Here is a 15,240-nt window from a genome sequence, read left to right on the forward strand (position 1 = left end):
ATTATTGGAATGCGATCAGCACCGAGTGTTAGTGGTACACAGAGGGGGGGGGGGGGAAGCACAGCAGCCACGTTCTGTAGCATCTGTATTTGGTTATGTGAACTCTTAGTCCATCCCTACACTGCCTGGCAATTTAGAGAAGCGTTGAACCCTCTAAAGATGGACTTTGGGGGTATGTTTTACACATAATTTATTTTGAAAGAAATGAGGTGCCTTGCACATAGGAACCAAGATCAAGGAGGTTATCCCTTGGGCCTGTCATCATTACACAGCTAATGTGTCCCGGAAGAAGAAAGGGAGCGTTTCTTAGAAAACAGCCCCACTGGAACAATGTGCAGCTCCCGATTTCATCGTAAAGGATGAAATAGTTTAAGGTAATCTTGTGCCATTTCACAGAAAAACATTTGTTAAGGCCTTCCCTTTCTGAATGTATTTTATATTTCTTATATGCATTGAAGTGGATGCCTAAGCAAACATGAAATATTAACCAAATTTGGAGAATTACTTTACTAATTTAGTTGCTTACAGATTGTGTCCAAACCAATATGACATTCTGTAGTAAATACTCACTATTAACTAGTAGTTTGTTGCTAAGCATAATATCAACTTCTGACAAATGGCGAATTTTAGCATTTAATTACTTAAAGGGCAATTTAAAACCCGAACCAAAAGCCTGAGGACATTGACCTTGTTATAAATATTTATGATGATTAAAAGTATAGGAACTGATTTATTCATCACAATAGTTGCTCTGTAGAAAATGGGCTAGTGTTTTACTGGGTGAGATTAGCTTTTTCATAGCTCATAAACTGTTCTCATGTTTGGGTTGCATAAAGAACTTGTTTTATTTCTTAAATTAAAATTTCTTAGCAACGTACAGATTGACCATCAAATTTTAAAATATGACCATCACAGTCTAAATTGCCTCTTTCATTTAGTTTTTCATGTGTTCCTTAAAAATTGATATGCATGACAGACTAAAAATTAAGGTTCATTAAAAAAAAAAGATGAATTGGTGCTGTCTCCAGCTGATATTCAGAAATGTAGATGTCTGAATCTTATTACCGTGATGAGATTGAATCTTCCTGTGGCCCATCTTTACGTAATGTGCTTCCATTTCTGTGTTATCTTAATGACTTTTCTAGAAGGCTTCCTGCTAATACACATTTACCACTTTTTTTTCACTGAACTGTTTGGGAATAATTGGAAGTGACCAAAGCAATTTTTATCTCTCTAGCGTATTCTCTCAAATATCTGAAATCCCGATGGCATAGAGCTGATTTTTATTGTACATTTCCGTAGATTTACTAATTAAAAAGGTATGAGGTTCATTGTGCTTGAAAAGTTGCTGTTTTTCATTTGTAGTCCGGAGCACACGCAGGTATGTAACCGACAGACTAATGCTATGCCAAATGAAGGCTGTGTTCTACAGATGGCACCGGGAATTGATTTCTAAATGAGACCTTCTAATGTTCAGTTAGAAAATCAGATGAGTCCTGATATTCTCCATATTCTGCATTCAAGCTCTCATTTAGCTGGTAATGATTTCCTACTATGCATTACTGTGAACATTACAGAGCCTTTCCTCACTCTATATGTTGGAGAATATGATTATTTTATGAAGTCATTAAAGAGTACCTTTTAAAGTTGACTTCCAGGCACAGTGGCTCTCTGGACTACTTCTGAGTCTTTTCAACCTATTTTGTGAACTCAAGTGAGCCTCCATATCAGAGAATTAAAAATAAAATAGTGACTTCAAGGTGTCCCTTCGTCTTGCGTGGGATCTGCAGAGACCGTCTGAGTTGGTGCAGGTGTTGGCTGCTGTGGGAAGCAGTGTTCAGTGGTGGAGAAGATGTGTTTGGCTTTGTTGATGTCTTCTGCTCATCTGCTTGGAACAGTTTGGCTGAGACAAAGGAAGGAAAGCCAGCGGCTTAAAAATCGGTCTCTCCTAGAGATGCTTTGAAAGCCAGCTTGAAAAGAAATCACCTCAGAGAATTTAAAAACAGAAACCATACTGCTTATAAAGTGGAACTACCCAGATTGGGGTGTTAGAGCAGGAGGGTGGGAAACCTACCTCCTGGACTTCCGGTTTCATACCCTTTACCTTGCCTCGGCCCGGCTGAAGGTGAAGGCTGCTCCTCACCCCTGCATTTGAGCTTTCCAAGACTACAGGAGTACCCGGGAAGGAAAGCAACCTGAGTAGCAGAGTATGCACAGACTGACAGAATACCAGAGTATGCACAGACTGGCAGAGTAACAGAGCATGCACAGACTGGCAGAGTAACAAGAGTATGCACAGACTGGCAGAGTAACGGAGCATGCACAGACTGGCAGAGTAACAGAGTATGCACAGACGGGCAGAATAACAGAGTATGCACAGACGGGCAGAGTAACAGAGTATGCACAAACTGGCAGAATACCAGAGTATGCACAGACCAGCAGAGTAACAGAGTATGCACAGACCAGCAGAGTAACAGAGTATGCACAGACTGGCAGAGAGTAACAGGGCATGCACAGACTGGCAGAGCAACAAAGAGTATGCACAGACTGGCAGAGTAACAGAGTATGCACAGACTGGAAGAGTAATGGGGCATGCACAGACTGGCAGAATAGCAGGGGATGCACAGACTGGCAGAATAACAGAGTATGCACAGACTGTCAGAGTAACAAAGAGTATGCGTAGACTGGCAGAGTAACAAGAGTGTGCACACACTGGCAGAGTAACAGGGCACGCACAGACTGGCAGCACCAGGTGCAGCTTTCGTGTAGGAGCCAGTCCCATCTCAGAGGGGGTCTTCTGGTGAATCTCTAAGTTCCTCTTTCTAGCGATTTCTTTGAGAAGTTTGAGGGGGGTTTCTTGTCCATTAGGATCCAAATTCACACGTCTTTTAAGTATTACGTCCCATGTGAAACTTCTTTTCCCTTTGGTGTAGTTTGCAGTTGGGTTTTTGCCCAGACTCTTAGACTAAAGATTCATCGCTTTTGTCAGTTTTGTTGGTCTGCATCTTTTTCTATCTTCAGTGGTGGCATTAGCTATCTCAACTGATAATAAAAAAAAATCATGTCACTTTATTTAGTGTCTTAAGATATTACTTTAGTCAGTACAAGCATTTTAAACTTTGAATGTGTACTTCTTTTCGGGGTACTTAAAAATAATGGCCCTGAAATGGAAGGAATATAGCATCCAATCACACATGGAGTCGGGTAGAGCGAATGTGCTGACTCTTGTTTCGCCAATTTGTGTCTCAAACAATTTTTCCTTTTTTCTCTGCCACACAAACATTCATTAGTTCCGATCTTCTCGGAAAGCAGGCATAAAGACAGCCATCTAATCTGCCAGCCCAGTGAAGTGCCAGGTCTCTGCCTCCTCTGTGCTCCAACCATTTTTCACATGACCCGCTCTCATTTTCCCGTAAACGTGTTCTTGTTATATGTACAGCCACGTGGACATGTCTGCCAGTCCAACAGTTTCTACATGTGCAGCACTGATTGCATTCTTTGAGTTGCGTGACCATTCTTACCTTCTTTTTCCTGCATTCTTCCTCCCTCCCTCCCTCACTAGCATAAACGCACTGCTCCCTCTGGTTCCTGCCCAGGCTTGCCAGGGTTATTGCCAATTTGGTGGCACATAGGAAGTTCTTAAAAGAGCATAATGCTCAAGGCAGACCTTTCTAACTTGTTAAGCTAACCTGTTTTCTTTTAAGATCATTTCAGAGGATATTTTTGGCTGTAGGTTTAAAGATGATCTCACGGCAATTATTTCAGTGTTCATTCACCCTCCTGGGCTCCAGAAGTGTTGAGACCATGAGGATAAGATCTATATAGCTCTCTTTGCTACATTGAGAGAGAGATTGTCTCCACATCTTCTCAGGATTCTTCTACAGATCTTTTTCGCCACATTTGCTTATGCACCCATTACATTTGCTTGTTCTTATCTGTTTATAAAACTGAGAGCATACAGTGTTCGTTATTTTATGATTGGCTGCTTAGCATGTCTTCAAGCTCTAGCCATACTCTGCAGTATATCAATACTTTATTTTTCCTACTAGCTGTATGTTTGCACAATATTTTGCTTAGCTCTTTGTTGACAGGCACTTAGGTTGTTTCTAGCTTTCAGTCATTGTGAATGAATGTTGGTGTACACAACGTTATGAGTCTTGTTTCTGTTATCAAGCCTTTGGTTAAATATGTAGCAGTGGAATTGCTGGGTCTATGACACCTCTATTTTTAACCTTTAAAGGAATAGCCACACTATTTATCAGAATAACTGAATCGTTTTGCATTCCCACCAGGCAAGGAATAAGAGTTCCAATTTCTTCATATATCTGCCAACATTTGTTATTTGCTGCTGTTTATTGTTTTCAATCCTAGCCATCCTAGTGGGCACAGATTGATATTTCATTGTGCCTCCTATTCACATCTCTTGGATGGCTGATGAGACTAAACAACCTTTCCTGTGTTTGGTGGCTATGTGAATGTCCTTTTTGATGAAGTGTATATTCAGGTGCTTTGCCAGTATAATGATGGGATCATCTGTCTTTTTGTTATTAAGTTGTCCAAGTTTAATCAATGAGGAGGCTTCAAAATTCATTTTAAAATTGATATCGAAATACTAGAATTTTTCACACTTTCTGAAGTCTCGCATATAGCTTATCACATATTATCAAACATATTATTTTCAACAATATTCTCCCTGCCAGTAGCTTGTTATTTCACAAGGTAAAGCATTTTGATGACCCTTTTTGTTTTTATGAGATGCTATTTATTTATTGTTTTCTCTTGTTGCTTATATTCTTATTATCATATTAACTCAATCTATTGCTGAAAAGTAAGGCTGACAGCACTGCCCCTGTTTGTTCATCTAAGAATTTTATGCTTTCAGTTCGAACATTGAGGTCATTGATTGTTGTTAAATGTGTTTTTGTGTATGGTGGGATCCTGTTTCATTTTTTTTTCATGTGGAAATTGAGTTCACCCAGACATTTGAAAGACTTAGCACCCATGTGAAAAATTAGCTGCTCACTCATAAATATGTGGGCTTAGGTCTAGACTATTCCATTGATATGTGTCTATTATTATACCAGTACCAGGTTATTTTGATTATATAGTATATTTAAAAATTAGGAACTGTGAGTCCCCCTGCTTTATTCTTCTCCTTCAACATTATTTTAGCTATAAGGGTCTTTTTTTAATTTCATGTAAGGTTGAGGATTGGTTTTTCCATTTCTCTAAAGAATGCGGTTGAGATTTTGACTGGGGTTGCATTGAATCTGTAGATCAGCTTCAGTAGTATTGACATCTTAACAATAATAAGCCCTCCAGTCTAGGAACATGGAGCTTCTTTCCATTGAAGTCTTCTTTAACCCCCGTCAGTAGTATGTTATCCTTTTCATTGCATAAGAACTTCATATCCTTGGCGAGAGTTATTCTTAGATGCTTTATTGTCTGCTTGCCAGGTCTTTATTCGCTGAGATGGTAATGTAAATTGCATTGTTGCTCTAATTCTCCCCATTCAGACTTCTCCTTGCTGGGGTACAGAAACTCGGCTGAGCTTGATTTGTTGGCCTAGTTCCCTGCAACTTGACTAAATTCCTCTGCTAGCTCTCACGCTCTTCTGTTGGGCTCTTCGGAAATTTCTGTCTGTAGAAATGATTTTGCTTCTTTTCCAATTTGAATACCTTTTTTTCCTTGTCTGATTGTGCAAACTAGGACTTTCAGGACCTTGAGAAAGTAGAGCAAAGAATCAAAGTTGGATGAGAAAATTTTAAAGGAAATTGGCAGAAAGAACTCAGAAATTAAGATATTTCCAAGGTTGGACCTCTTTGAAGCACTTAGCAAACAATGGGTTTTTGCTACAACGTGATGCCCTGACATGTAGACTTTCTTTACCATCCCACGATCACATTTAGTACTATGAAATATATTCAAAATGACACATGGATTATACCATAATGTTAGAAATTGAGGGTTTTACTTCTACTTTATGTATCTGTTTATAATCATCTGTAAACATTCTCGTTTTTTAACTTATCTTGAAAACATATAGAATAAATATATAACATCTTCTAAAAATTCAATAAATAATATTTCAGTGATGCTTTGAAAAACAGTTTGTATATGTATAAGATATATTTATTATGAATTAGTTTTGATATTTTTATTAGCTATTTCAATGCTCAGCTTAATGAAATGAAGCATGATGAATCATTATGACTTTTAAAAATTGAAGTAAACTTGGTATTGTGCATATAATCCAATGCCTATTATGAAGTATTTTGATATTCATTGAATAGTTTGGAGACTCGGTGTTTCTAATTATTTTTATTTCTCAAAAGCTTATTTAATATTTGTATTCCCTGTTGCTTCTTAAGTGATAACATTTTAAAGAGGGAATATAATATTGATTACCTTTGATAACTTTGGTTCATGCCTTAAACATTTTGTAAATGATTGGATCCACACAATGTGTAATTAACTTAGTAAAATAGTTCACACACTTTTATTCTAGTTCTACTCTTGATTTTGGAATGCAATACAAGACAAATGTGGGTTTCACTGTCAGTGTCACCAATATAAGTCTTAATGATTTTGTGTCCCTTTGGCCAATTCACTTGATTTCTCGATTTTGGTTTCCTTATATGTGAAATAGGGGTAATAATACTTATCTAGTAGATTTGTCGTCAGGATTATATTATCCAATGATTATAAAGTAGTTGACACAATATCTATCATGGTAAACTCTAAATAAATGCTTATTACAGTTATTTAATTTGTTGTCTCTTTTCGCATACGCTACTCATAAAAGGAAATATATAATTTTACATCTGGAAAGGTACTAGAAATATCCAAGATCTAAGTAATAATTTCCAAGATGAGAAATTTAACATGTAGAAGTGCCAAGTTTAGTCCCTAAGTAGCAAAAAAATTAGCTTAACTCCCTCTGTATAATTGTACACCCTATGGTATAGGGCTCATAGCTAGCACCTCTAATAAGCCTCCTATCTCCGGGTAGTGTAATTGGTCATCCACATGTCTACTAATCAAAGTTTTGGTGATTAGTACCCACTCAGAAGGTAGCCTTGCAATTTGCTTCTGAAAGGTCACATGAAAACCCCATGAGGGGAGTTCCACTCTACAGTGCATGGACTTGCTGTGGGTTGGAATGGACTCAGTAGCTACTGGATTTTGGTAGGTTATGTCGTAGAGATTCTTCCAGTATTACAGAAGTCAACCCACACCATGTGTTACTGCAAAATATTCACTGTGCTTGCTTGATGTGAAGTGGAATCACATGTAATAAATGCTGCATATATTTCAGACCATTCATGGAAGGTAGCTCTAGACATTGGGACAAATGGTGTCAAAGACTTTGGTGGGGGTAGAAAACCTGTTGCTCGCTGCAAGTGTTAGTATTTCTTCTGAGAAAAAATAAAATAAAATATTGAGTTCAATAATGTATGCTTTTTATCAACTTTTATGACAAGTCTTGATATTTTTTACTTGAGTAAAAAACACAGAGTATCTTGAACATAGAGTACCTAAACCAAAAGGATGAAATGATAAAGTACTTATAAAAGAACTGAATAGAAGACTTCAAAAGCAGCTCAAGAAAATAAAGTTTAAAAAATATTACTGTGAAACCTATTAAGACCTGGAGTTAGAAAACTTAAATGAAAGGACTTATCTCAAGTTGAAAGAACTGAAAATTTCCTGAAAGAACTGAAATTCAAGTTTCAAGTTGAAAAAACTGAAGAATGCGGCAAGTAAAATATTGAATGACTGATGCAAAAAGCATCGGGAATATGGAAGGAATACCAAAAACAATTGACTGATGTTCGATTTTTCAAGAGGTAGGAAATAATCAAGAACTGGTGGTATTAAAGGAAGACATCCAACCTACAATGAAGACACTTATGTAAAATAAGACTCCTGAAATTGTTGGAATTCCAATTGAGACTTTTCAATAGATATATGCAACTCTGGAATTGCTCATTTGTCTCTATCAAAAAACTTAGAAAACAGCTACCTGAACAACCAAGATCTTGTTCTAAAGAAAGGTGATTCAATGAAATGCCAAAATTACTATCACATCCAAGTAAAATTATGTTGAAGATAATTAAATATCAGTTTCACTGGTACATCAACGGAAAACTGGGAGAAATTCAAGTCAGATTTACAAGAGGACATGAAATGAGGGATTCCATTTTTGATATTTGATGGGTGTTGGCTGAAACCAGAGAATACCAGAAAGATGTTTACTTGTCTTTTTATTGCCTATGCAAAGGCATTTGACTTTGTGCATTGTAATAATTGATGAATAACACTGCAAAGAATAGAAATTCCAGAATATTTCATTGTGTTCTTGCTGAATCTATATATCGGCCAAGAGGCAATCCTTTGAACAGGACAAGGAATATTAAATTGTTTAAATTCAGGGAAGTGTGTATCAGGGTGATTTTCCTTGTTCTAGACTTATGCAAACTGTAGACTGAGCATATGATTTGAGAAGCTGAGCTATATGATGAAGACTCTATAAACCATACTCAATTCACAATAAGGTTTTTGGTTTTTTTAGTACTTGGGATTTAACACATATAACATGTCATAAAGGTTATACAGCAGGGAAAAAAAGAAGACTCATTCACAGAGTGAAATATTCAGACAACACAGCCTTGCTTGCTGAAAGCAAAGAGAAGCATTTGCTACTGGAGATCAAAGACTACAATCTCTGATATGATAACAATCTCTGAAAATGCTCACAAGGGCACATATAGGCCTTATCATGCTAAAGGGAGAAAAGATTGAAGTTGTAAAGGATTTTATTTGATTGTATCCATAATCAATGCCCATGAAAGCAGCAGTCTAGACAAAACATGGCTATAGCTGTTTCAAAAACTTCTTTAAAATATCAAAAAGTTTAGATTTCACTTAGGACTAAGGTGTGCCTAGCTTAAACCATGATGCTTTCCGTCATTTCGTGTTTATGAGGAAGCTGGGCATTGACTAAGGAAGACCTAAGAAGAACGGATGCATGTGGATTATGGTGTTGACTGAGACTACCAAAAGAATGGAGAACTCTGTTAGTGTCATGTACTTTGGATATTTTATCAGGAGGGAAAAGGACATCATTCTTGGTCAAGTAGAGAATCAGTGAAAACGAGGAAGCCCTTCACAGAGACAGAGAGACTCAGCAGTGTTGGAACAAACAGCAAGGATGATGAGAATGGCACGGGGTCAGGTTGTGTTTGTCTGTTTCTGTTGTACATGGGAGGTTTGTGACTGTGGACCAACTCAGTTACCTAGCAGCAACAGGTAATGGCTTACTGACTTGGAGGACATTTCCTTTGCTGTTAGAAAACTTAGTTTTCTCATTTGTTTAAATTTGGAGGATGTGTATAGATGGAAAGACATAGTATGTCATACTGTGGTGATTTGCATGTTGCAACAGACTGTTAAGGTATGCCACAGGTACATGAAATACCAGCAGGTTCACCCACGGTGGAGAATTTTCAGTGGGAATTCCAGACTAAGTCAGCTTAAAGAGTAAGACCCAAATTTTGTGGGTGAAACCCGTATGGATCACACTGACTATTGTCCAATATAGTCCCTTCTTGTCCACTAGGAGTCCCTTAAGTCAGATGTTACTCCCAATACACAGTGGCTACAACAGTGGACTTTAACACCAGTGATTGGGAAGATGAAGCAGGAGGAGGCCTTGCTTCATTCTGTTGTACGGGGGGTTTCTGTCAATCAGAGCTGACTTCCCAGCAACTAAACAATAGATGGAGAGCCCTGAACAGAGTCAGCCCTCAGAGAGGGCTCGGGTTCGCCTTGCTCAGGGTCCCACAAACACTCCCCTTTATTTACTAACTGCACAGCTGGTTATTGCTATTTGTGTGTGATTCTCTATTTGGTGGTCTTTCTTGTTTCCACAGAATTCTACATTCACAGGAAAAAAAACATCAAGTATTGCTTGCTGTGTTATAATTTTTACCAGTGAATTTCTCAAAAAATATTTAGAGTTAGGTAAAAATGAGTAAATAGATTACTGCGCTAGGAGAAGTTAGGTACTGAGCTGGTTGTATCAAGGACTTCCTGAGAACTGCCTCATCCCTGAAGAGTAGGGACGTTCACTTTAGTCCTATCTCTAGCTTGCAGTTGCATATTTTCTTAGATACATTCAGATGCTGTTTGTAAGACATCATGTTTTCTAGTGGTTTCCATGGAGTCTGTTGTCCCTTTGCCCCATTATTTTTGTGATGTTGAGTGGGTAGTTTTACACTTTCATATACGATCTCCTTTTAACTTAGTTTACTTATGATTCATTCCCTTTTCACAGGCTACCCTGCCTACTGGCTGGATCAACTCTAGCGTAACATTTGGGGAGATCCTCTCTGGTCTGTGCTTTCCATTGTACTCGGTTTCTGCTGTCACAGTGCAGAGTTCTGTAAAGTGACAGTGATGTGTTCGTAAGACCAAAATTCTCTGTAGGCAGTGATTCCGTGAGTCCAAGAACCACATCTTGCACCTTAGTCATCTTTATGAGCTTCGTGCCTGGCACAGCACCTGGCACATGGGTGGTACCTCATACATCTTGAATGAATTGGTGCTGTGGAGATTTATTTTGACTTAACTATCTGCATTTCTCAAAGAGCTAACAAGCTTCATTGTGTAGACCTTTAAATTATGTTTGGGGCTTAGTTCATCATGTATACAATTATAATTGGATTGTATAGTTACATCCTTATCTACCACTGATTTTCTTAATCTTTAATGTGATATCCTATTTGAATAGTTTCTGGATTAGCATGAGGATTATATATTTTCACTAATATATAAGTGGTCTTTCTTTGGGATTGCTTTGTCTCTCCACTTCTGCACCTAGTATCCCCAAAATCCCATTCTAGAGTTTCCTGTCTATTATTTATTTTTATCTGTAGCATCCAGCTGCTCTCAGTTTAGTTTGCAGATCATTGTGGTTTTATGAGTACTAACTCTGTGCCCAGCCTATGAAGATGGTCAAGGTCCACAGACTCCACCTTTTAACAAGATCCCTGGGTGGAGAATCTGATTCACTATATTGAGGATACAAAGGCACATTGAATCCAATGGATTCAACCATTGGAAAGCCTTGGTAGAAGGAAATTGAAAATAAATAAATACGTACAAACAGTAAATGTCACAGCTAACAAGTAGTGCTTACAATGGGCACACATGGTTCTAAAGCTTTTGAAAACTCCAAAACCAAACCAAACCCCCTGTCATCAAGTTGATTCCAAACCATAGTGACCCTGCAGGACAGAACAGAACTGTGCCATAAGGTTTCCGAGGCTGTGATTTTTTATTTTATTTATTTACTTTTTTAAACTTTAAAAAATCATTTTATTGGGGACTCTTATAACTCTTATCACAATCCATCCATCCATCCATGTGTAAGCACAATTTTACATTTGTTGCCATCATCATTTTCCAAACATTTTCTTTCTACTTGAGCCCTTGGTATCAGCTCATTTTCCCCTGCCCCCATCATCCCTCCCTCATGAACCCTTGATAATTTATAATTTTTTTTCATGTCTTACACTAACTGATATCTCCCTTCACCCACTTTTCTATTGTTCGTCCCCCTGGGAGGGGGTTATATGTTGATCATTGTGATCGGTTCCCCCTCTCTCCTCCCTCCTTCCCCTTACCTTCTGGTATCGCTACTGTCATTATTGGTCCTGCGGGGTTAATCTGTCCTGCATGCAGAGTACCTAATCACTTCCTCCAGAGCACCTAGTGGACTCAAACTGGTGATCTTTTGGTTCAAAGTTGAGCACTTTAACCACTGTGCCATCAGGGCTGCCTCTCTACTTGACAGCACATGACAATTTTAAAACATAGGGTAGCCTTTTTGACCTACTAGTTCTTCCTTCCAAACTGAAAGGATATGGTTTGTCATAGAAATGGTAAGCTTTAGGCTGCAGGATCCAAGGGGTAATAGAAGTAAGGAATGAGGGTGGAAGCTGCTGAAGGTGGTGCCAGCTCAAGTCTTTCCATTTCCTGTACCAGATGGTTGAGACAGGAGAAGTCTAGACACAGTTACTTCTTGGGCTTCAAGAGCCAGCCCGGATTTTAAGCCGCTATGACTTGGAAGTGACTCAAAGGCATATACCAACACGCATCACAGCGACACGGAGCAGAGGTCAACTCTGTGGTGCCTCTGTGCTGGAAATAGTGCCAGCCCTCCAATACCCCCCAGAATAGTATCATGGACAAGTGTGGAAATGAAGTCAACTTACTATTATTTCAAGACAGCCTCCCTGAAAAAAATGTACTTGGCTTTCATAACCCCGTTAGGAAATATGGTAGAAACTCCAGTTTCCAGGACCATTAAACAGTTGCCCATCTTTCCATTGCCTCTTACACCATCACTCTTTGACAAGTACCTCTTAAATTTTCCCAATTTCTTATTAGCTGTCTATATGGAATTGTATGTTGGTTCCCTTTAAAAATAAGAACATTTGTTTTCATTTTTCTTTTATGAGATTGAAGGGGGGGGAACTATGTCAAATAAGATTATTTTGGCAAGTAAATTTTTAAAAAATACTTCTTTTCACCAGCAGTATTGAAAAGTCCAGTGAATAATTTTTAATTCTCAAATTAGAAACATTTCATATTCTCCAATGTAAGACCTCACAGATAGGGCCATCAGTCACTTCTTGAATTGTTTCTTGTCAAAGTGTTATTCTGAGTGTGTTTCCTCTGTCTCTTCCTTCTCTTTCCCTTTAGGGTGCGTCTCCTCTCTAATTAGTGAAGACACATGTCTGTCTTTAGTCACAGCCTGATCTCTGTGGCCACATGTGCAAAAGCAATATAATTGCAATGTAGTATTAATTAGACCATGTGACTGTTTTTGTTTTAATGGTTTCAAAATCATCTTATCTTTCTATTCCTTGAAACATATCAATGGGGAAACCATGGGTTCTCTGTTATGGTTGTTTGTGTGGAATTAAATATGTGCACATTTATATAAAATTGGTGAAAAATATATATTTATTTTATCTTTATATTATTATGGATAGGGTTTTTGTTTGTTTGTTTGCTTGGGGGGTTGTGGTCCCCCAACTCTCTCCAACATCAATGTCGAACTGAAGAAACAGAATGTTATATAAAGAATTGATGCTTATTTATAGAACACAGGTTGGATCTCTCTGACTGAAGAGGTCTTTGTTGATGGAGTGGACTTATTAAGAACCCAATGGCTCATATCTTAATGCATCATGGATGCATATTTTGGTCTTGCAGGTTCTGCATAAATACTTTGGTAAAATATTTAATGATGGGCACCAATTTTTGCCTAAATGCAAGGACTTGGTAGACTGTATGTAGAACATTTCTCTGTGTCCAGATTTTAACATTTGTCTCTGGTTTTTTTCCCAGTTGTTTTTATTTCAGTTGCTGCGAGGGCTGTCTTACATCCACCAGCGTTATATTTTGCACCGAGACCTGAAACCACAGAACCTTCTGATCAGTGACACGGGGGAGTTAAAGCTGGCAGATTTCGGTAGGAAAGCAGTTAATTACCAGTCTGTTTTGTCACGCTGTGAGAAGCCAGGCAGATGGTGGCATTGCATTTGTTTAGGTGCACGTATTCTGTCATTATAGATCACAGGACCTTTTTTTTTTTTTTCCTGGAGTGAAATAATTTCTTTTTTCTCCATGATCAACCTAATGTGTGGTTGATTCTTTTTAATTCAAACTTAATTTTAAATAATCATTAACATAAATCAGATCTTATACATATTGCCAAAGAAATCAGTATTTTTCCTCCAGTTGGGAGGAAATAAAGAGAACAAAACATTTGCCGTGTCTACAGATTTTCTTCATTTAATTCAGTCACCTGCATGAGATTGAAATAAAATATATTCTCTATTTTATTGCGAAAATATCCTGCATACTCAGAACCAGAAGGAATAGTGTGACCTAGCCCCCTGCGCATTGCCCAGCTCCGACAATCACCCATTTATTGCCTGGCTTGAAGGGACCTAAACTTAAGTTCCTACTCTTTTATGGGCTATCTCAAGATGTATGCCACAACATATTTTGCCCTAAGGCTTCATCTAAAAGAGCCCAGTGCTGCTGGCTCCATTCTACCTCATAGCAAGGCTGGGAGGCAGAGTAGAACTGCCCTGCAGGGTTTCCAGGGGGCCCTCAGTGGTGGAGTGGACTATGCATTGGGCTTCCAACCTCAAGTTCAGCAGTTAGAAAGTTACAAGATGCTCCGTGGGAGAAAGATGAGGCATTCTACTCCCATAAAGAGCCACAGTCTCAGAATCCCACAGGGGCTGTGCTACCTGTCTTGTGGGGTCTCTGTGAAGTGGGAATGAACTCAATCACAGTGAGTCAGATAGGAGTTCCAGGGTGGCAGACTTTAGGCAGGCAGACTGCCATATCTTCTACCCACAGAGCTGCCGGTGTGTTCAAACCGCCTCCCGGTCAGTTAGCACTTAACCACTGTGCCAGCAGGACCCCTTCCCTCAGCTTTTAGTAACTTAAAAACCTAGGAAAGGGGTTGACCTTTCCAGAGGGCGTGTTGTTTCCAGAATGTCCACTAGGACTCCTCCCCTGACCCCATGATAAGCCTATCTTAGACTTCACATGGGCCTCTTCTGGCTTTGGGGCTTTCCTCCGACCTCTGTCTGAGCAGCGAGGGCAGAACGGTTGTGTTCTGTTCCCCTTCAGAAGTCTGACTTTTCTCAGCCGCCCCGGCTGCACGTCATTCCAGAGAGCAGGTTGAGTCGGTTGCCAGCACAGAGGCAGTCTTGCCGCTTGATGTGTTGATACTGTGCTGCCTCAATTATTTTTGAATACGTATTCTGATTAGAAATTTGCTCCATTAAGGCTGGAATGAAAATATGACCCTTGGGACATAAGATGTATGAAGTTGAGATATAGGCTTTCGCTGGAATATGATTATCTTTTCCCACCTCATTCCTCAGTACATGAAAGAGAACAGAAAATATATTTATTTATCCAAGGGTGGTAGACTTTTGAATACTTTCAGAATGAGTCAACTGTGTTGGGTTTGGTACATTTTCTCCTTAAAAATGAAAGAAAGCGCTCGCTTCGGCAGCACATAGACTAAAATTGGAACGATACAGAGAAGATTAGCATGGCCCCTGCGCAAGGATGATACGCAAATTCGTGAAGCGTTCCATATTTTTTTTAAAAAAAGAAAGAAAACCAAAACTAGCACAA

At 38.8% G+C, this 15,240-nt stretch overlaps 1 protein-coding gene and 1 non-coding gene across 4 annotated transcripts in view; both read left to right on the forward strand.

Annotated features, from left to right (window-relative positions):
• CDK14 (cyclin dependent kinase 14) overlaps nucleotides 1–15,240 on the forward strand; it is a 658,689-nt gene that overhangs the window by 336,456 nt on the left and 306,993 nt on the right. For all 3 annotated transcript variants that reach the window (XM_013004655.2, XM_045288804.1, XM_045288805.1), the window contains one exon: nucleotides 13,423–13,546. In XM_013004655.2, the coding sequence (XP_012860109.1) occupies nucleotides 13,423–13,546 (124 nt within the window). The remainder of the gene's footprint in view (nucleotides 1–13,422; nucleotides 13,547–15,240) is intronic.
• Nucleotides 15,100–15,206, forward strand: LOC115869331. The gene has a single exon (XR_004046139.1). It is a non-coding gene; the product is annotated as a U6 spliceosomal RNA (small nuclear RNA).

This window comes from Echinops telfairi, unplaced genomic scaffold, assembly GCF_000313985.2.
Source record: "Echinops telfairi isolate 266 unplaced genomic scaffold, ASM31398v2 ScPeMD7_23;HRSCAF=83, whole genome shotgun sequence".
NCBI lineage: Eukaryota > Metazoa > Chordata > Mammalia > Afrosoricida > Tenrecidae > Echinops > Echinops telfairi.